General features: G+C 36.7%; 1 protein-coding gene across 10 annotated transcripts in view; it reads left to right on the forward strand.

The window, feature by feature from the left end:
- The window catches only part of LOC144607700 (protein TANC2-like), a 458,126-nt gene that overhangs the window by 426,390 nt on the left and 8,736 nt on the right, over positions 1-23,000 (forward strand). For 8 of the 10 annotated variants that reach the window (XM_078424723.1, XM_078424716.1, XM_078424718.1 and 5 more), the window contains 3 exons: positions 9,932-10,023; positions 15,929-16,096; positions 19,400-19,500. In XM_078424723.1, the coding sequence (XP_078280849.1) occupies positions 9,932-10,023; positions 15,929-16,096; positions 19,400-19,500 (361 nt within the window). The remainder of the gene's footprint in view (positions 1-9,931; positions 10,024-15,928; positions 16,097-19,399; positions 19,501-23,000) is intronic. The other 2 variants (XM_078424717.1, XM_078424719.1) reach the window with 1 other exon arrangement.

Below are 23,000 nucleotides of genomic sequence, written 5' to 3' on the forward strand. Positions count from 1 at the left end.
AATTCTGTTATTAGAAGGAAGAAAATCTAAGGAGACACGATTCTGGAAATGATAATACATCCCAATTTGCTTCACCTTTGTTTACTAGCCTGAACTTATATCGTAGTGACATTGATCTGTGCGTTGGTCTTTTCACAACACCGTGCTGCTATTCTGCTATTCCAGAGCAAGAGAGTCCAAGCTCCATGCACTCACTAACATGCTTGGCTGCAGCCTCAAGGGACAAGCATGAACTTTAAATCCAATTGCAAAATTGTCAACAGTTTCCATTTTCCCATTAACTTGTTGGTACCAATGGATTTTCATTGGGATTTGAGGTTTAATTGGCACCGTGCTGCTATTCTGCTATTCCAGAGCAAGAGAGTCCAAGCTCCATGCACTCACTAACATGCTTGGCTGCAGCCTCAAGAGACAAGCATGAACTTTAAATCCAATTGCAAAATTGTCAACAGTTTCCATTTTCCCATTAACTTGTTGGTACCAATAGATTTTCATTGGGATTTGAGGTTTAATTGGCACCATGACAACAGTGCATGACAATACACTTTTCCAACCTGGGTTCATAAAATTGAAAAAGACAAATGACAAAGTAACAAAGAAATATAATCAGAAGTGAAATCCTATGGTGAGAGCTGATTATCCAAATGTGGGGTTTGCTGCATGTGGCCTGGAAACCTCTTTCTGATCTTATGACCTCCTTTGATATAGTCTCATCTGATACTTTACACTATGCTGTAAAAGTGGATGAAAATCAGGTGACACTCCCACAGAATGCATAATCCTCAAGGTCGTCAGATTGCTATCCCTCTGTCATCGGCTTTCTGTATGTTTCTGTATTTGTTGACTCACTAACACAATTTCTCTGTTGCTGTATACTAATAAAAACATTTTCTGCAATGATGGCACTGTTTTCCTTTAAATACCTGACATGGTGTTTTGCAAGATAGGGTAGTGATTGCCAGGAATATGTCAGTATTTGCAGAAAACCACTTGCAAAAAGAAAATCCTGCAACAACACTTACTTCGGAAGGCTTTGTCTAAAAAACCTTAAAAACAACTATCACTATACTTCAGAGAGTAGTTTAATGTATGTGCAGCACTTTGGATAATGAGTTCATGATAAGGATCCAAATAATAAAAGCTTGATCTTTCTACCATTTGTCATGGGCAGGGAATGCTTTTGTAATTAAATCATGCTGATGGAACACTCCTCAACCATCTTTAACAATGTTTGCAAGAGAATGCAGAATTGATCCTCACAAGGATATGCAAAGTTTTGTCTTTTTGATGTCTCAAGATATAAACCTCATTATTTCACACACATTGATCTGAGCTAATCAGTCCAAGTGCAACTGTAATTTTTCTGTTGTATTGAGTTTTCCTATTTCTCAACTTTCCCTATTACCAAGGTTAATATGAATTGATGATTTAAACTCTACAGATGATTAAAAAGAAAATTATATATTTCCAGTGCCTGATTCAGACTTTAATAAGACTGAAAAAGGACACAAAAGACATAAGTACAATTTCAGGGAAAGGAGGCTAGACAGTCCACCTTTCTATAGTGGCTTCTCACAGCTGAATCTGTCTTTTTGAATAACTTTGGAAAGTTTGCTTTCAGCAGATACGAATCATTTTCTGTCTGAAGAAGAGCTCCTGGATGTCTGTTCTACCTATACTACCTTATCTTGCAAATGTGGTTTAGTTTGGAACTGTGCTTACAGTTAAATCTTTTGATTTCTCTTTATGTCTTGCTTAGCTGTACAAAGTCGCCACCTTGTCACTTGTGTCTGCAGGTGATGGTGTATATTTTGGTTCTCAGTCACTCAGAAACAGAATTTGGACCCTGTTTGGGCAGGGCCAATTGAGTGGCCTACAGAGTCTTCGTTCTTATTGGTTTATGAAAGAACTTAAACTTTGTCAGAAATATAGAAAGTCTGGAGTGATATATTAATACTGCTTCAGCTTTTTTCAGAAACACAGTTAAATTATAGCTATTAGAGTTTAGTCTTAATATTGATTTTGCATCCTTATATTTTCTGATTGCTGATAAAGATCCACAAGGGTTCCACATTAAAGTCAACCAATCTATTTAATGCAGCTGGAAAGTATGGTCCCATCCATACCTTGCTTGAAGCTGGGTGCAAGAAATTTTGCACACTTAAACCAGATCATGCATTTCTTTTAATAGGGAGAAATTTCTTGAAGCTTTTTCTCCATTAATTTTATTCCAGATTACTGTATAGAAATCTCACTAAATTCGCAGTGGATTTAATGCTAAGGAAGGTCAAATAAAGTAACTTCTCAGCAATTATGACTGATGCCCAGAGTTATTGTTTGAGAATCATTTACGATACTTCTTCATTGAACCTGATTTGCAATTTGGTTTTTTTTTTGTTTTATTAATTACTTTGCTTTTGCAACCAATTAAAATGTGTTGTTATCTCAAAGACTGACTTTGCCCTCTGTTAATCTGCAAGTTCCCAGTTTTCCTGGATATAATGGTGCAATTGCTCAGGTGGAGCATCCTCCTATACCTTTTGTATCAAAAAAATAATAATATGAGTGCATTGAATGGTCGGCCAATTGTAGCCAATTTCTTAATCCTTTCCTTAACTACTTTTCTGGCATTAATTCTGGCATTGCAATTGAGCACAACTACAACTAATCGGTATAGCGTAATGTTGTGCCTTCACGAATCTATGATGAATTTAGCACTGGCTAGTCCACTGCTGCAAAGTATGTTATGTTCACTTACCAATTGGACAATCCACTGTTAAATTTTAATCTTAAAGTAATTTTACCTTTTCAAAAAATGTTTCTTATTATTCTGACATTTTATTGTAAAATATCTTTCAATAGAAACCTAAACACCATTTGGTACATTAGATATTCAACCAGACCTACCTTCTCTCATTCTGTTCTCCTTTTCCTTCCCTCTTTAAATGTTTTTCCATTTCCCTTTTAAATTATGTTAGTCTCTCTCACAACAGTCACGTGTGATAAAGTTTTTTTAAAATTATCTTTTGTCAATAAAAATATCTTTAAACTTCATTCTTCAATTTTCGTACTATGTTAATGATTTTCTAACCAATGAATTAATATTTGTAAAAGTATTAGAATTAAAAAGGCAAATATTTTTCAAACTGTTCCCTTTTTAACTAGAATCTCTCCTTGTTGGTATAATTTCAGAATATCCTTTCTATCACCTCTGAATAACTTCTAATATTCCTTCTGCCTCTTAACAGCTAAAACAGCCATATGAAATGGAATCTGTTCTAAGCTTGCATATATTCACTGTGACTTCCTTGCTTTTATATTAGATACTTTTATAGAAAAACTAGAATCTTGTTTGTCATTTCATAGGAATATTTTCCTTGACTGTGTTCACAATTATTCATTGGAATTTCCTATAAATAACATAATAACCTTTCAAACTTAATTTACAGTAGATGCTGCCATGCAAATTCCTGTTAACCTTTCTAATTTGCATTTAAGCCAGCTACAAAATAGTTGACTTCTAAACATTGTTAATAAATAGGGATAAAGAGGAAACTAAGCAAAGATATTATTTGCAATCATTGATGCTTGCACTTCAAATAAGTTACTAAACTGAAGAAACATTATTGTTCATCGGGAGTTAGTTTTAAATTTAATCTTATTTGCCTTCTGTGATAAAGTTCTACCACATTGAGTCTCCATGCTAAGAAGGAAGTAATAACAGGTTAATAAACCTTTAATCAATTAGGTGAGATACATTTGGTGTTGTGCTTACTACCTTCACTATGGTGCCTCCTAGACTGCATTCCAGCATGGGAAGTCTACCTTATTTTCTAAAAAAAGCTAATTGCAGGCAGATGTTTGGATCATGATGGTAACACAAGATGGTGGATGTCAAGAGGGTAGAGGGAATAACATAGTATTAGATATATCAATTCTAAAACAAAATATATATATATTCTTTAGGAATAATAATTAGAAAATAGAACTTAACAGTGCAGTTACTTTCCTTGACATGAAAATGGAAGATATTGAGAATGCATTGGAAATAATAAAATGCACTAACATTTTTTATTTGGATGAAAATTACACAGGTTGTGGTTATCATGATTTGATCTCCACTAAAAGTTCACAAGTATGAAAAGAAAGTTTTTAAATTTGCTTCAAATCAAAGACATTTAAATCACGTACTGCCAAATACAGCTTTGGAAATCTTTTGTCCTTCATTTCTGATTATGTTTATTCTCATTGCTTATGCTGCAATATCTTGTTTGATTAATTGCCTGTTGCTAATTCATAAAGATTTCCACTTATTATATTCTGCCCAACTATAATACTTAACAACACAATACAGTTACAGCATTTGGTTAACAAATGTACTTGAAAATCAAACAGTGTACCAACGTTGTTGGTTAGATTAATATTAAATATAGTATTTAAAATGGAAAGTAGGCCTTTGATTTTTTTCTCCCCCTTTTAGTTGCAGAGGGGAATATTACATCAATAGGAAGCAGATCCTCTGCCCAAACCACTGCATATATGGAAGTTGAAGCCATTAGCAGCTCTTATGAGATCATATTTTAGAATACATTAATGTTCATTACCTGTCTGTTAATGAAACATTTCAATGTATATGTTGCCTCTTCAGTGGCCTGATAAGTTAGACACATAAATAATAAGACATCCTTCCTCATCAGGTCTTTGATTCATTAACGTAAATGAAACAAATGACACAAAAAGTGGTGTTTACAGATTTTAGACATGGTACTGACACGTGATTGAATGCTTCACAATCACATGGTGACTACAGAAATGGAAATACAACATTATAGGTGAATTGATGGAACTTTGATTCTGCACACTGCTGTTCTGCTCCAAAAGGGGTTGCAATGATAGGAGATGAACAAATTCAGTGTGCATAATAGAATGGTCATCTTGTGGGATATGTCTTTGAATATATGTTCCCATATTCTTTTACCTGATTGGTTACTGTTATGGATCAAAATGATGTACAGTTCTTGGCCATACGTATGTGTGTATGATTAATGGCAAAAAAAAACCACTAAGTCTTAATTATTGAATTGTATCAATGATATACCAGATTTATTTATTTATAAGATGCAGCAAATTCAGTGCACATTTAAATAGTGTTGTTCTAAAAGCAGATTTAAAAAAAAGTGTTTTCTGGTTTGCGAACAGTGTTTTAATAATCAACAACCTGTCTGCATTTTTGGTTATTTGAGCCGATGTTTCGTATCAAATGTTAATTAATGTAAATTCCTCCTTAACTGGATGTTTTTTTTGTTTGGGCTATTATAATATCAGAACTAATGTTGTAAAGGTCTCCATGTAAATGAATGTAGGTTTTTGCTCTTTTTACAGCTGAATATTTTGTAGTATTACCAACAAAGCAGGCCCCAGATGTCTTTAACATTAATAGTGACGATGCAGTCTCTGAAAGACTTTAATGACCATGATAATGCCTTTATAGTAGAAAACGTCAGAACCTTGACGTTTCATCCAAATCTGTTAAATAACCAGTTAACTTGATATGATTACATTTAATTTGAATTTAATTTAAACATAAAATTAAAGCTTTCATGTCACATGATTATTTTTTCTCTTGTAGTTAGTGTAATACATTTGTTCCTCTGTGAAACTTTATATTAAGTGTTTCATAGATGTTGGGATTTCGCGAAAAACCCTTGAAAACTGAGACACAATTGGCTGTTTTCTTTATTAATTGCAAAAAGATGTTCAGAAACTTGGTAAATTAGCTGATGACCAACATTTTCATCCTGGGAGATATTTTTAATTAAACGTGCTTAGGCCACCAGAAGAGCAAAAGGAGAACATGGATATATTTCTTGAAGCTAACAAGAACTTGTGTTGTTCCAATCTATTTTTTCTACAGCAGTGAAGTTATAAAGAGCCCTCTACACTGAAAATTACAGAGAATCCTTTTGTTTCACACTTAAGCCTGAAAAGTCATTATCACGTGGAAATATACACTTTTGACTTAATCAATTTGGTTACTTGTCTCCTGTTTGTTATTTGGTAGGAGTGGTGTAGGAATGAGCAATACTTTGTTCCAGTCATACAGATGGGAAAAATATGTATTTTTGGTTGTTTTTGTTATTGATATTAACCAATGGAATATTATCATTGAATGCAATACTTTTGGATTGGTTGTGTATTTAACCATCAAGTTTTTAATCTATAGTCAGGGTTTCTTCTGTTAATGTACTCTTCTCTTTTATTTCTACGCGTTCTTGTATACTTCAATGATACTGCCTTGAATATGATATTCAGAAGAGATAAGTCTGATCTCATTGTCATTATGTAAAATGTTCAAAGCCATTTTAAAATCATGATAGATATTTATTATGAAGTGGTTCTGATGTACAACCCAAAAATAGAAGTGGATGTGGGATCAGAGAAAGTCAACAGCACTGCTGCTGGTTTGAAGTTTGAGTGGGGACCTCAGATCTCATTCATGCAGATTATAACACCACGTTCTTTGAAGTAAACAATTAGTGCAATGATTTCTGTTGCCTTTTCCATCTGTACATATATTTTGTGCAGAAACATTAGAAAAAGTTAGCATCTGTATTTTTTCTTTAAATATTTTGAGAGTCAGGTCCCCAAATCAAATAAATCTTCCAGCTTTGGAACTAATGGTTCTGATGTTACCGTGTGCTATAGGCAGCTTTCTGTGCGTGTGCTTCAGACAGTTATGTGTATGCTTGGCTTCACACAGTTCCTCTTGTGTGCTGTGTTTTTGTGCAATGATTTGCTGATGCACTGGCTTTGCTGCTTGCTCACTGCAATTTTTTTTCTTTTCTGTTCTTCATCCTCATGTCTTTTGAAAATCCCTTCCCTTCCCTCTTTCTCTTTCCTTCATCACTGACAAGGTTGCCAAACACTCCCAAGTCGTCCTCGAGGTACACGATTTGATTTGTTTTTGTTTGCCCCCATCCAGTTCATTCTGGACAGCATGAAAGATTCATGTGCTTTTCTTTCTTTATCCTTGATGAAAGCAACCAATAGGATTGTTGTAGAGGACAACTTATTTGGTAAACAGTAACACTAAATTGTGATTCAGTGATATATCTTTTGGATCAGTTGGAAAGGGGACAATATGGATATACCTAGTCCCTTTTAACCAGTATTGATGCCATGATTATCATGTTATATTCTGCCCCAATTAATTGGATCAAAAGTTAATTATCTGCAATCGGTCACCAAATTAATGATATTACAGCCATAGCAGTGCTTCAGGAATAATCTATTGGATGTGAAGTTCATTGGTCGGTGTTAAGGATATGTTCTTTACTTTTATTTTTAATAAATTGCAGTAGCTGCCTCCCTGCAAATAAAATCCCCGAAAATCCAGTAACCCTTCCTTTTCCTGTTTCTCACTTCTTCCAATTCTATTGATGGTTTCATACCAGAATTTCTCAACCCTGTCAGACTGCTTCTGCACAATCTTGAGGAAGGTTTTTGAATATGAAATATCTGCCATGTAACATTTCTAAATTAATTCAAATCTCAGAATATCAACATAGAATTTTGAGAACAATGACGTCAAAACATTTCCCCATCAGTCTGCCAACAGAGATCAAAGAGCCAGATGCCTGAAGTACTCAGTTTCTGACTTCATTTTTCTGCAGTATTGCTGATGACCATGTCAGAAGCTGTCGTGTGGCTGAAGAGCCACTGATTCAAATCCTTGAGATTTGTTTCTGTTTCAAGAACCTCCTCAAGTGACACAACACAATCCCTTTCAAATTTGTCACATAAAAGAATAAGGATCTCAAACGCAAACCTTTACAGAGGCATTTGCGTGTGACTGATTCATTGAGAGTTCTTGTCATCCATTGAGAGGCTGTTGTTTACAACATTTAAATCGTCAGTGAAACTAATTACCATGTTGATGTGTTAGTCAAATTCAAAATGGATGACATTGTTTCTGGGGAGAAAAAAATCACCATAATTTTCTCCATCACCTCTCACTAAGTAGTATTTTTTACTGGCTTTAAATCCAAATCAGCAATGTGTTTGCGAACATATCCTGTTTTAATAAATGTAATCATGTGGACATGATTTATAAATGTAAAAAACAATGGTAAGAAATCACTCATGCAATTTTTCTTAGACCCAATGGCGTCTCATATAAAGAATTTAAAATCCTGTTAAACTACATGAACACAGCATTGTTACCAAAACAAATATTAAAGCTACATATTAATACAGTATTGCTTAAATGGGAGAGTTCTACTTTGCTGTGCTGTCACTTCTCTTCATTAGTGCAGCGTTTTGCAAGAGCTGCTTTCAATGTATCAATCGTTTCTCTTTTGCTAAAGAGATGGTGAATGTTTTGAACTTGCAGTAAGGTTCCCTCTTACACTCTCTAGCAAACCTTATAAGTAACATCCTTGGAGTGTGTTCACATACACAGTTGTGGAAATTGCAGCAAAAACTATGGTCAGCACTTATCTGTCAGTGCCTCAAGAGGGTGTGCATTTTTAATTTACTGGCTTTTGGATGGTACACACCTGTCCTTAACATTATGGAACAAATGTCCATAGAATTATTTTACATTTTATTGGGTGGGGGGGGGGGGGGGGGGGGGCTTTGCTCCTGCTTACCTCCCTTGCGCCCTGCCCTTCAATTAAATTTATTGCCATGCTTACATCTGGCTGCTTCCTGTTCCCATACTAATTATTGGAATTATGACCATATCTCTTTCTGTACCTAAATTGGGATTGAAAAATCAATCCCATCTGTTTTCATTCTGGCCCAACAAATGCCACAGTCGTCCTCGTCCCTCTGCCATGTGTTTACGCTCAATTTTCCTCTTCAGCACCGAGCAATCACCCATTTAATTATTTTAATCTTTTTATCTTTTTATTTTACATAAATTATTGTTCGGGCACATCAAATATTCCCTGCAGTTGTCTTCTTTGCAATAAACGTCATGAGTAATTCAAATGTTCCCAGTTAAGATCGAAGTCTCACTGGGTAAGACTTTTAGCTGAATAGTTCTTGTTGACAATTTATATGCCTGTCACTTTGACAAGCTTTTAATCCATTGATGTAACACATTGTACATAAAGAATTTTTGGGAAGAGTGTTAACAAATAAGCCCCTTAAACTCAGCAAACTTTGCCAAATTGAGTTAGAGCTCTGCCCTCTTATTTCTCTGAACTTCCTGAAAATGCCAAACAGGCTACAGGTGATCTCTTTGTGCTGAATATCAAATTGCTTTCAGTTAAACTTATACCCAAAATACCTACTTCCATGTTTAATGAACATAGTTTCACAGTACTAAACCAAATGGAGTTCATATTAAATTAACCTAAAGCTTTCAGTCATTAAAACACTTGCACCGTTCTAGGTTGCACAGAAGGCTGACGTGTTACAAATATCAGTGAGTTGCCACTCTCTAAAGAATTATCCTGTATATTGTCTGAACCTTCATACCCTAGCTGTATATGGCAGGGTGAGGCTTAGCTGTGATTCAGTGACTAAATTGCATTTTTTTAGTTTAATATACCATCCCCACATCTCCATAATCACACTTCATAAAATTACAATTATTACCTATAATAATTCTGACATAGTATGAAATAAGTGATTTACTAACACTGAGGCACATAGAAGCATCAAAATTAAATTCATCACCAATATTTGTTCCCATTCAATTAAAAATAAATTTTAGGACGTTTGCTCTTAATAGGCTACTATATATAATTAGCTGCATACCCTAACAATTGAGATTGACGCTATTTTAATTGATAGTCATATGGCACAATATCTAAACATGGAAAGTTGTTCTCTACCTTCATTCACCTATAGGTGTTTTTCATATGGTTTCCTACCCTGGCATTGCGTGTGTTTTACCCCTCATGCATCCTGTGCACTGCAGGTCCAGCGACGTGGGCAATGGCCACTTCAAAACCGGACATCATGATCATCCTCTTGAGCAAGCTGATGGAAGAAGGAGACATGTTTTACAAGGTGGGATGAACCAGAGATTAGCTGGTGCCAGGACCAAACTGCAACTAGCTGAGGCACTTCTCTTTTCCTCTTGGGCACCGTTAATTCTGATACTAATTTTAATACCAGGATAAAATTAGTTTTCTACTGTATTAATCCTTTTATTTACTTGCCTTAATTTTATCTAAATTTGAAAATCTTCCCATCAGCAATATATCGTATGCAGTCTAATTCAACAATGCTTCAGGAAAAATTAGACTCCCTTTAGATTACTCCTCCCAATTTATTCTGATCTGATGTAGTTCTGGACATGGCTGCTGGATTGTTGGGATGGACCTCAGCATTAAGGAATGAACATTATACTGTTCTATCCTTTCCAAATTCATGCACATAAATGCAGACGTAATTTACAAAATCATCTATATCTGTATTTCCAGTTTTAAGATGCCGCTTTAAAGAATTAAAGAGAGTGATGGGTTTGTCTTTTTTAAACCAATAAATAGATTAATTAATATTCAAAGTCTAACATACGAATATAGGAAATTTTTCATGGATATTTCCAGCTGCAATTTCTAAGGATGCGTATATGTCTCTACTAATCATTTGGGTCAATTAAATTAAATCAATATTGTAACACTGATATCTGTTTTACACTGTTACAGCTCCCCAATATATAGTAAAATTCAAGGAATGGGTTTGTGTAGGATATTGCATTTTCAAAAAATGTGTTGTTTCAATATATAAATCTCCTTAAGTTGGCTGAATATGCAAAAGCAATGTGTTTGACACTGAGTATCCATTTTCCACCTCTCTCAGAGGTTGTGCTTGTTTCCCTACTCCTGTAACTCTTCCAGTTCCACAAAAATCTTCACAAAATAGCAGTTAATTTCACTCATCCATGTCAAGGCACCTGAAACGGAATCAAGGGATATGGGGAAAAAGCAGGAATGGGGTACTGATTTTGGTTGATCAGCCATTATCATATTGAATGGCGGTGCTGGCTCGAAGGGCCGAATGGCCTACTCCTGCACCTATTTTCTATGTTTCTCCCTTTCCTTACATTACTGATGCTTCTGCAAGAAATAAGCAAAAGGAAAAAAAACATAAACTCTGAACTGGTGATGATTTAACAATTTCAGTCAGGTTCTTGAGTACTATCTGTATAAGATGGGAGATACAAATGAACAAAGTTAGCCTGCAGTGATTGAGTTAGGAAGACAAATGCCAGGTTGCGCTTTATTGCGAGGTGAGATGGAGGCAGTTTTAATACAAGAATAAAGAAGCCTTGCAACACCACTACATAGGATTTAGTAAAACCAAGTCTGGAGTTGTTTTTGATTTTAGTGTCCATGTGAAAAAAAAATGCCTTAGGAGTAATGGAATATAGGTTCACTGGAACAATACCTAGAATGTAGTTAATCTGAGGATAAGGATTTTCTCCATGAAAGATCAGATAGAACTGGACTACATTCTTTTCATGGGCTCACAAGAGTTGAGAAGAAGTAATAATATTGGGATATATTAAAATCTGAAATGGATTGATAGGTAGGCACAGATAAATTGTTCCCCTAGTTGCAGAGCTTTGTTCAGTTCCCACGATAAACATCAGCAATTTATAGGTGAGAAATTTCTTCACAAAAGAGATTGCGCATCTTTGGCGTTCCCCATCCTAAAAAGTTGTGCATGCTCAGTATGTGGCTGAGAAGAATGGATTTTATTCACTAGGGAATAAAGAAATATGGTGAGCAAGCAGAAATGTAGACTTGAAGCAGAATATCAATTATGGCATTGCATAGTGGAGCTAGCTTGAGGGACCTAATGGCGTAGCTCTTACATGGGAAGTATAAATAATATTTACAGTCCATTCAGCCAACTGATCCATATCTCCCATCACTCTTTGTTCAACTCCAGCAATATATCCTTCCGGTTCTTTGTCCATCATCTGACTTCTCTTGAAATGCATCTATGCATTTTCCCTGAACTATTTCAAGCTCTTACCTGATTTGAGCTAGTAACATTGCTCATGAATCATATATTGGATTCAGCACTAACTGTTACATCACAACTCCTTTGACCTTGGAGGTTCAATAGATACAAAAATCTTGGGTGCTTTTGAGTCATTTTGCACATTCTTTCCTTGACTGTGCGAGTTTCCTCGGAGTGCTTCAATTTCCTTCGAAATCCCAAAATGTGCAGGTAGGTTCATTCATTATATATTACTCCTTAGTGCAGGTTAATAGCAAAAAGAATCAAAGGGGAGTTGATGGGCAGGTGTGAGAGAGAACACATTGCAGGGATACATCAAAGTGAGGAGATGGGAAATGGGACTAATGGAATTGCTCACGGCAAGCTGCATGGATCCAATGGGTCAAATGGTGACCACATGTTTTATTATAAGGGTAATGTAAGGTTCATCCAAGATCCAATGCATAACATCACTGCCCTTCAATGCTATTCCTCTGGAAATGAACCCTCATGTTTTGTTTTATAATGACCACGAAAATTTATTATATAATTAAATTGGTAAAGAATGAAAGGTAGAGAATGGATCACGATCTTACACACCTTAAGAAATAACCAAAATTATATCATAGGGAGAAAAGCTGAGTGGTGGGAAGCACGATTTGGGAAACATCAAAAACGATTTGTCATGATTTCAAATTTGAAATATTAGAGCTGATCTATGTAAATAAATAAGAAGCTGACCGGCTGATGTACCCTGTGAATTCATCAAAGTATTATTCCATAATGTAGCCGAATATCTGTACAACTCAGATTCCCAGCCTCGGAATTCCAACCCAGAGAAATGCTGAACAGAGAGAAGTGAGGCAAATCTCTGGGGATTTCCTCTGGTTGGCTTCCTGCACCTAAATCCCAACTGCTAAAACATTGGAAGATCCAGGCAATGTGAATAGAATGTGGGAATAATGTATTTCAATATTTTAAGTATTGTGAGCGCAGACGGGATCGTGGACGTATTGCGTGCAAACGCTACAATGTTCTAGGGCTTGCTTTGCATTGTGGGAGTTTCAAAATAAAGGCCTCTGGAGAATTTCTGGAGTTGCACATATCCTGGCACCTGTTTTCACAACATTTGTAGAGTCAACCATTCATCTTGCACGGTAACCCTGACACCTAGTGGCTCAGCTTTAATTTTTGTGTCCCTACACAATAGAAAGGATCTGGACTGCCTTGCCTTTAATAACTTTACAATCTTGGCATATTGCTAGGACTTAGTTCTCTTGGTTAGCATTGATTACCTGTCCAATTTGAATAATCTAAGTTCTTTCACAAAGCACAATTTTATTGTCATAATTTTTTGGCAACTGAGCTTGTGGTTAGACTTGTGAGACACATCTTACGTATAGTGAAAACAAATGTGGGGCTATGAGTCCAATGTCGTAGCATTCATGGAAATTATTCTTACAGAATTATTTAGAACTGGATTTTGTTACACATCTTTTTAGTAGTGGTGAAAACAGGTTTTTGTTTCTTTTCGTATATTGACTCTTGAGTTAATCCACTGAACCATCTAAACTTGTAGCTCATTCCATTTATCATTTTGGTGAGCATTTCTATCTTCAATGCAACCTCAGTGTTCAAAGAATATCAATAATGAGTTGGAGAAAGAAATTATCTGTAGGTATGGAGGAACTGTCCTGACTTTCTAAATAGCTTCAGTATTCACCTTCCCAAGAGAATGCCTCCTCCTCTCTAATTTCGTATCTATTGTCCCCTCACTTCTAAACACTCTTCTACTTCAATCCTCATGCCCACCACAAATGACAGCTACCTCAATCCCAAGCTTTGGAGATCAATTTCTACTTCGTTTCCTCAATCTATCTATTCTTGAAGAAGCTCCTTGACTTAAAAATGTTTATCCAATTATTTGGTCAATAAGCTTAATGTAAAGCCTCTCCAACATTCTGTGGCATTAACAATGCTAAATAAATTCATTGCCTTTGACAAGTGATTAATAGTTGAAACATCTCATGTTAGCCTGATACTTTGTTCCTTCAGCCCTAATCTGTATCCTTGGGAGTTGATCAAACTGGCTGAATTGACTTCTAAATGATGCCTTGTGGAAATGTACTTAAAATTTCACCAAATATCCATTCAAAGTGCTGTGAGGAATTTCTTTCAGGAGAAGTAATTCTCTGTGTTGAGTCATGTCTAGTTTTTGCCTCTGGCTGCAAAGCGAATGCATTCTTAAAACAGTGAAGGCTTCAATGCATAGCTATATCTGCATCTCACAGAAAAAGTAGGTTAAGGTTTTGTGTTGATAATCTTTACCAGAATTAGAGAAAAAGGATGATGTTAGGGCCCCTTAAATGAACTAACAAATGCAGTAAGAAAGAATTGCAGGAAAGTTCGAACTAACATATTTATCTTTAGTGGCATGTAAACATTTATTTAAAAACTAAAAAAGGTGAAGGATATTGGTTGATACAAAAAACTTCATAAGTATTAGAAGATGAGAGATGGCCAAAGCAAATCCAAAGTGGAAGGTAGAAAATGGCCCATGAATGGATGAAAAGAGAAGGAATGTGATGGTGAAATTCTTAAATTAGTAGGATGCTGAGTATCCAGAGTCCTGGTGATATACCACAGTTGATTCTGTAATTATTCACCAAACAAGGAATGTGCATTGGAGTAGATATTTTTAACACTTGAAAACTATTTCTGAAGTTTGAGTTGAACTAGACTGAAACATTAATAAAAATCAAAGAATAGATATTTTTCACAATCATGTATTGGATGTGAATGTCCCTGGCAGTGGCAGCCTTTATTGTCCATCCTTAATTGCCCATGAACTGAGGAAGTAAAATTGGAAGAATCACAAGTTGCCTAGACTGCATTAATATGGCAGATTTCCTTTTGTGAATTGTATAAGCATTATTTTACAGTTCAGTAGTTTCACACTCACAGTTGCGGGCTTGTTTTAAATTCTAGGTTTAATTAATTGTGTGGATTTTAGTTCTGCAAATGCAATGCTTGGATTCAAACTCCGGGTCCAGAATTCTGAATGTTAGTCCAATAACTTAACCATTGCACTGCAGTAGCAGGAGGTGCTAGATAACAAGCCACAGGACAATAGCAGAATTATTTCAGTCAGAATGGGGATATTTGGAAAAGTTGTTAGCTTGTCTGCATTTGATATCACGTTTGGACATGTATATTGAGAGGAAGGGTTTAGAGGGATATGGTTAAATATGTTCGGATTGAGTTGGGATGAAGGGCCTATTTCTGTGCTGTATGACTCCATTAGCACATTAAAACATTTGATTTAAATTTTATCCCAGTTACACACTAGTGTTGTAATAATATACTTATTTTTTAAGACAATTGATTCCACTGTAAAGGTAAGTTACTAACTATGTTCAAAATTTTAATAGATTTTTGAAGAGAATTAAAAACAGCACTAAATTACTAAAAGATATTCCAAATCTAGTTCATTATTTGGAATCACTGCAGATATAAAATAAATGACTGAAAATAGTTGTACAGTTGGACTTTGTAAGTAACATCCCAAGAACTATTACTTTATTGCACAATATAAGCTAAATACTTTTCTCCAATTAGGACAATTATTTGGCTTTCTTCTAACATGGCAATATTAGAAACATCAGGATTGGTTTGCAGTCATTTTAGGATAATATAAATCAGTTTATTTCTGAAGATTGCCATATTTTGAAATATATCTATGAGATCCAACAAGTGCGTGGTTGCTTATTAATCCCAAGATTCTGCCCTCAGATGAGTTTTAGAGTCAGCAATAGTTAATCCCTTTTAACATGTTTCTTAGCTGATAGTTCCAAGCAAGCCAAAAGATGTAATTTACTGAATTCTGCACGTTAGCTAATCATCTAGAAACATTTCAAAGCTTTATGTTTGTAATTTTTTGTGTTCTCTCCTGTTTGATCAGAAAGGAAAAGTGAAGGAAGCAGCCCAACGATACCAATATGCGTTGAAGAAATTCCCACGAGAAGGATTTGGAGAAGATTTAAAAACGTTTCGGGAGTTGAAAGTGTCCCTATTCCTGAACCTCTCACGATGTCGGAGAAAAATGAATGTATGTCCAATGGCCTCTTTGGTAAATAGAAGATGCAAGGAGCTTTGTTTAAAGCTGACATGCCCCCAAATTTCCTTTTCAATATTTTGAAATTTTTTAATACAAATAAAGGCATACAGAGCAATCAAGCTCATATGTACAGATGCTTGAATGCTATGTATGTTTACAAGTGTTTAATAAACCAAAACACTGAAAATAATGATAATGGGTCAAATTTCAAAAAAATTATGTTCTTGTTTAAGTATTGGAAACATCTTGGGAACAGTTTCAGTTGCCACATTTCACCTAATCATATTTCCTTATGACATCGAATGAAACCATTCAAACCCATTGAATCTCTCAACCAGTCTCATCAATCCCATTTCCTCACCTATTTCCTGCAACCTATTCTCATACATCACAGAAATAGGCCCATTAGCCCAACTCATCTGTGCTTATCAGATGCCTATCTAGGCTAGTCCTATTTGCCTCAGTTTGACCTAAACCTCAACCATGTGGAATCTTATCAAAGACTTTGCTGAAGTCCATATAAACTATGACTATGGCCTTGCCCTCATTGACCTCCTTGGTTACCTCTTCAAAAAAATTAGTGAGACACAATCTCCCACACACAAATCAGTACTGACTATCCTTAATAGTCTGAAGAGGGGTCTTGACCCGAAACGTCACCATTCCTTCTCTCCAGAGATGCTGCCTGTTACTCCAGCTTTTTGTGTCTACCTTCAGTTTCTTCCTACACTTCCTTCTGCAGTTCCTTCCTACACATCCTTAATTAACCCCTGTCTTTACAAATGCACGTATATCTTAATCCCCTCCGATAAGTTATTTACCATAGATGTTAGGCTTACTGATCTCCAGTTCCCAGGTTTTTCTTTGCTGTCCTTCTTAAGTATTGGCACAGTATTAGCCATCAATTGTTTTTTAGATACAGCACGGAAACAGGCCTTTTGGCCCATCAAGTCCAAGCCAACTATTGATCACCCGTTCACTTAGTTCTATGTTATTCCACTTTCTCATCCACTCCCAATATACTAAGGGCAATTTACAGAGGCCAATTAATGTACAAACCCACACATCCTTGGGATGTAGGAGGAAACCAGAGCAGGCAGAGGAAACCCATTCAGTCACAGGGAGAACTTGCAAACCTCACATAAACAGCACCCGAGGATCGAACGGTAGTCTCTGGTGCTGAGGCAGCGGCACCATCAGCTGCACCACTGCAGTGTTCTGGTATCTCAGCTGTGGTTAACGATAATGCGTAGAATTCAACCAAGCCCTTGCAATTTCTTCTCTAAATTCCCACCGTGTTCTTGGATATACCTGATTAGACCCTCGAGCTTGATTTACCTTCAGATGGTTTAGACATCCAGCACCTTCTTTTCTGTAATCCGGTCTTTCCCCAAGAGATCCCTATTAACATTCCTGAGTTCCCTAGACTTTATGTCTTTCTCCACAGATGAAAAATCTTACACTTGATTTAATTCTCCGACTCCCAACCACATCACAGAGTATTTAAAGCAGTCAAAACCTGTAAGTCTACCAGTCTTTGGGATGTGAAGGGAAAACTGTAACCCAGAGGAGTGCTGTCACGGAAATGTGCACGTTCCACATAGGCCAGGGCTGAACCTGGGTCACTAGAGCTTGCAAAGTTGCACCATTCTACAATGTTGCAGACCAATGAATCTAGTCATGGATCTTTACACCGTAAGTTACAGAGCTCCCATTTGCCACATTATACGTATTGCCTCATTGAATCTGCAATATTTATAGGGAGGAAGGGTAATATATGGTAATTTACTTTCCTCTTGAACACACCTTTTCTTTTCTCTCACTTTGAGAAAGGAGGTCAAACCTTCCTATAGTGCATTATCTTCACATGCTGTCCGAATTATGCATCTTTGGCCCATCTCCAGGTAAATAATTCATAGTTTTAAGCAAAACACAAAGTGTTGGAGTAACTCAGCAGGTCAGCCAGCATCTGCCATTCCTTGTGTCTCAATTCATAGTTTTAGCTCAATCCCTTGCCTTGCAACATAGGAGCAAATCGCATCTAGTTTTATTTTATATACCTCAGACCATATATCCTTTAACAACTTGATCAGAAAGCTCTGAAGACTTGCACAGTGGTGCAGCTTAAGCAACCTAGATTTAATCCTGATGTCTGGTACTGTCTATGTGGAGTGTGCACGAGCTCTTGCGACCATGTGGGCTTCCTCTTGGTGCTCTGTTTCCCTCCTACATCCCAGGGATATGCAAGTTGTTAGGTTAATTGGCCACTGTAAATTCCCCCTAGTTTGTAGATGAGTGGGAAAATCTTGAGGGCGGTTATAGGAATTTTTTTTAAAGAGGTTAGTGTAAATGGGTGCTTGGTAGTCAGCACAGATTCAGTAGGCTTGAAGGACCTGTTTCCATGCCATGATTCTATGATTTTGACTTAATATAATTATCAGGATTCAGTTTTCTGAGGTGTGCATAAACAGTTCAGAAAGTTAAGCTAAAGCAGTTGAGATGGTGATTGCAGGAGGAGAGAGGTGGTTAAAAGTGGTGAGTGTGATATTTGTGCATACCTAAGATGAGTGAAATTAAATTCATACTCGATGTAGGGAGAAATTTGTTACTCTTGTTGAAGTTGCTCTGTTTATTGACTTTTAAACTGTATAAAATTGGTTCTGTCTTTATTCTTCGCTGAATGTGTTATAATTTTTTTTACATTTTAGATTTATTTATATGAACGGTTAGACTAATGGACCAGACTAGAGATGCCTTAGCAGCTTGCAATATTTAAAAACAGATTATTGAAGTGTTTGTGATCCTTCTGCTCACAGCAGTGGTTGTATGTGTTGACAGCAGTAACTCTTCACTCTTGAATTTAGTCAACTCCATGTTTAAACCATATTATCAGACCTGGGTTGAGCTGGACTTGTGAAATATAACAGCATGTGGTACAGTGATAGCACAATGTACCCTTTTATATTTAAAATCACTCAATGTGCAAAAATGTAAAGGACCAGAAAACAATGGCAATATTTTGGAGGTGACTGTGATTGAAAGGTAATAACAAGTTCTATCTCTTTTGTTCAAGGAGGTAAATTTTGTAGATTGGTTGGAAGTCTTGACTTGCAGTCTTAGCTTTCATATTGAACAGAATACCATCAATTTCTGATATAACAGTCAATTGTTGCTTGTGTGGCATTGTAACCTGAAAAAATGAGAGTGAAAAACATTTTAGTTGAAAACTGTTTCAGGTACAGTTACAATCACAGAATTTTCCCTCCTCTGACATAGTATTCCGAATTGCTAATATCAATGTGTTGTGCTTGGCAGGATTTTGGAATGGCAGAGGAGTTTGCAACCAAAGCACTGGAGCTGAAACCCAAGGCATATGAAGCATATTATGCCAGAGCTAGAGCAAAGCGAAGCAGCAGGTAAAAAGGGGAGAAAGAAATGTTTTGCATTCAGGGTGGGCCATGTGACATTAGTTATTGGAAATAATTGTGTATACTATTTATTTCTGCTGACTGTGTCTTGATGTGCCCATTTATCTAGCAAGATGATAGAAATTGGGCTGGATCTTGTTGAAATGGGCATTTAATAGCATTTGCTAATGGACTTTTCCAGCCTCCTTAAATTATAATTGCTTTTACTTTCCCTTTAATATGTTGGAAATATAATATGATTTAAGAAGAGGATCAAGTTATCTTGAACCTTACTGACCAGCAGTATGAAATGTAAGGTTTTAGAGAGCAACCAGAGCAATAAGCTGGAAACATTAAAATGAAATCAGACAAAGAAAGGCCACAAAATGTTTGGTTTAAGAGATAGCTAAAAACAACAGGAAAAAAAATTTGAAGTCGACTATTTTTTGTGATCTCAAGTAACTCATTTCCAATAGGATTGAGACTCCATAATTTCAATTGTTCCCTTTTGGATTAGGGCCGTAGATTGGTAATCATATATAATTATTGTGACATCGAAAGTTTACCAGACTCAGCATTCATGTGCAGATAAGTTAAAGTAAAAGGAACGATAGACTTGAAAGACTGGAGCGACTAGGCTTGTATACACTGGAATTTAGAAGGATGAGAGGGGATCTTATTGAAACATATAAGATTATTAAGAGATTGGACATGCTAGAGGCAGGAAACATGTTCCCAATGTTGGGGGAGTCCAGAACCAGGGGCCACAGTTTAAGAATAAGGGGTAGGCAATTTAGAACAGAGATGAGGAAATACTTTTTCACTCATAGAGTTGTAAATCTGTGGAATTCTCTGCCTCAGAAGGCAGTGGAGGCCAATTCTCTGGATGCTTTCAAGAGAGAGCTAGATAAAGCTCTTAATAATAGCGGAGTCAGGGGGTATGGGGAGAGGGCAGGAACAGGCTGAATGAGAATGATCAGCCATGATCACATTGAATGGCGGTGCTGGCTCGAAGGGTCGAATGGCCTACTCCTACACCTATTGTCTATTGTCTATTAATAGGGTTCAGATGCTGTTCATGTAAAGACAATGTCTTCCCAATGTAAATCTGCCAGCAAATTCTAATGACTCATACTTTGCAATGTCTCAATTCTTTGCATTTGTTGGCCAATTTACACTTGACAACATTGACATTATTTTGTCAGCAAGATTAGTCCCATCAAATTTATAGTTACATTCAAAGGATATGTAACATTTGATTCAGCTGATCAGAAATGCACTATTACCTCAGCATGCAGGAGATTCCTTTAAGTACCTTCCAAAGAAGTATTGGACCCTAATATAATTGAGACTAGAAAATAACATACTTAAGAAGGAAATTAGGTGGGCAAAAAGGGGGCATGTGATAGTTCTGGCAGATAAGATTAAGGAAAATCCAAAGAGATTTTACAAGTATATAGGGTAAGCAGAGAGGGAATAGGGCCCCTCAGAAACTCATGGTCATTTACGTGTGGAACCGCAGAAGATGGGCAAGATTCCCAATGAAGATTTCACATCTGTGTTTAATGCGGAGAAAGACTGGAAGACTAGGGAACTTGGGACAGTTAATAGAGATGTCTTGAGTAGTCTGTATTAGAAAGTTGAGAAGGTGCTGGATGTGCTAAGACATATGAAGGTAGATAAATCTACTGGGCTGATCAGATATATCCAAGGTCCCTGTGGGAAGCAAAAGAAGAATTTGGAAGAGCACAAACTGAGACGTATTATTTAGACACAGGTGAGGTGGCGGAGGACTGGAGAATAGCTAACCTAGTGCTTTTATTTAAGAAGGGCTACAAAGAAAAACCTGGGAATAATAGATCAGTAAGCCTTACACCGGTGGCAGGAAATTTGCTCAAATGGGATAAGATATTTGTATTTAGATATGATTAGAGGTATAGACCCTGACCTTTTGGGAAATGGTTGGACAGGCTAGGGGTTTATTTCATGGAGTGCAGGAAGTTGAGGTGTATAATATCATGAGGGCGATAGAAGGGTGAATGCACATAGTCTTTTACCCATGGTTTTCAAATCAAGAACTAGAGGCATAGATTTAAGCTGAGGGGAAAGATTTAATAGGAAATTGAGGGGCAACTTTTTCACAGAGGGAAGTGGGTATATAGAACGAACTGTCAGAGAAAATAGTTGAGGCAGTCACAATAACAACATTTAAAAGAGATTTTGACAGCTATATGGATGGAAAAGGCTTAGCAGGATATGAGCCAAACGCAGGTAAATGCGACTGTCCTAGGAGTACCTTGGTCACCATAGATGGGTACGGCTGAAAGGCCTGTTTCTGTGCTGTATTACTATGACTTTATAACATCATAATCAACTAGGATAATTCCCGGAATGGCGGGACTGTCATATGTTGAAAGACTGGAGCGACTAGGCTTGTATACACTGGAATTTAGAAGGATGAGAGGAGATCTTATCGAAACTTATAAGATTATTAAGGGGTTGGACACGTTAGAGGCAGGAAACATGTTCCCAATGTTGGGGGGGGTCAGAACAAGGGGCCACAGTTTAAGAATAAGGGGTAGGCCATTTAGAACTGAGATGAGGAAAAACCTTTTCAGTCAGAGAGTTGTGAATCTGTGGAATTCTCTGCCTCAGAAGGCAGTGGAGGCCAATTCTCTGAATGCATTCAAGAGAGAGCTGGATAGAGCTCTTAAGGATAGCGGAGTCAGGGGGTATGGGGAGAAGGCAGGAACGGGGTACTGATTGAGAATGATCAGCCATGATCACATTGAATGGCGGTGCTGGCTCGAAGGGCCGAATGGCCTCCTCCTGCACCTATTGTCTATTGTCTATTATCATTACAAACTAGATATTTCACCATGATGATGATAACCTTTGACCAGACATTTAACTAAACCAGAATAGGTTAAAGGTTGGATATCCCATGAGGAGTGACCTCATTTACAAAAGTGTTCCCACCACACAGCAGGAGAGGAATGTAATATTCTTAATTTACTGGCTGAGTGCAGATTCAGGAATACGCAGGAAACCTTGCCCTATACAGAGAGTAAGAGTTCACATAATCACTGGCACCCATGGCTGCAGTATGTATCATGTACAAGAATTTGTTCTGCAACTGCCAATGCTTTTTTGGTGCCCCTATAAGCCCACAACTGTGCTACCCATAAAGCGTAAGGGAGCAGAAATGAGTGTGCATCATTACCTGCAAATGACTTTTCAGGTTTCACACTATCCTATCCTGGCATTATATATCACATTCTTTCATCAAAACCATGAAATTCCCCACAAAAAAAATCTCATTAGAACATCTTCATCAAACAAACTCCACTTGCAGTTACCTCAAGGGCACTTGGGGATAGAGCCATAGATGTGGTATAAATACTCCCCTTTTCAGTGATGGCTATCTCCTCATAAAAATGAAACTAAAATTCTAATCTTCTGAGGCATTCTCATCCAATATTGAGGATTCCACAATGGCATGGATTTTA

The sequence above is a fragment of the Rhinoraja longicauda genome, chromosome 29 (genome assembly GCF_053455715.1).
Source record: "Rhinoraja longicauda isolate Sanriku21f chromosome 29, sRhiLon1.1, whole genome shotgun sequence".
Taxonomy (NCBI): Eukaryota; Metazoa; Chordata; class Chondrichthyes; order Rajiformes; family Arhynchobatidae; genus Rhinoraja; species Rhinoraja longicauda.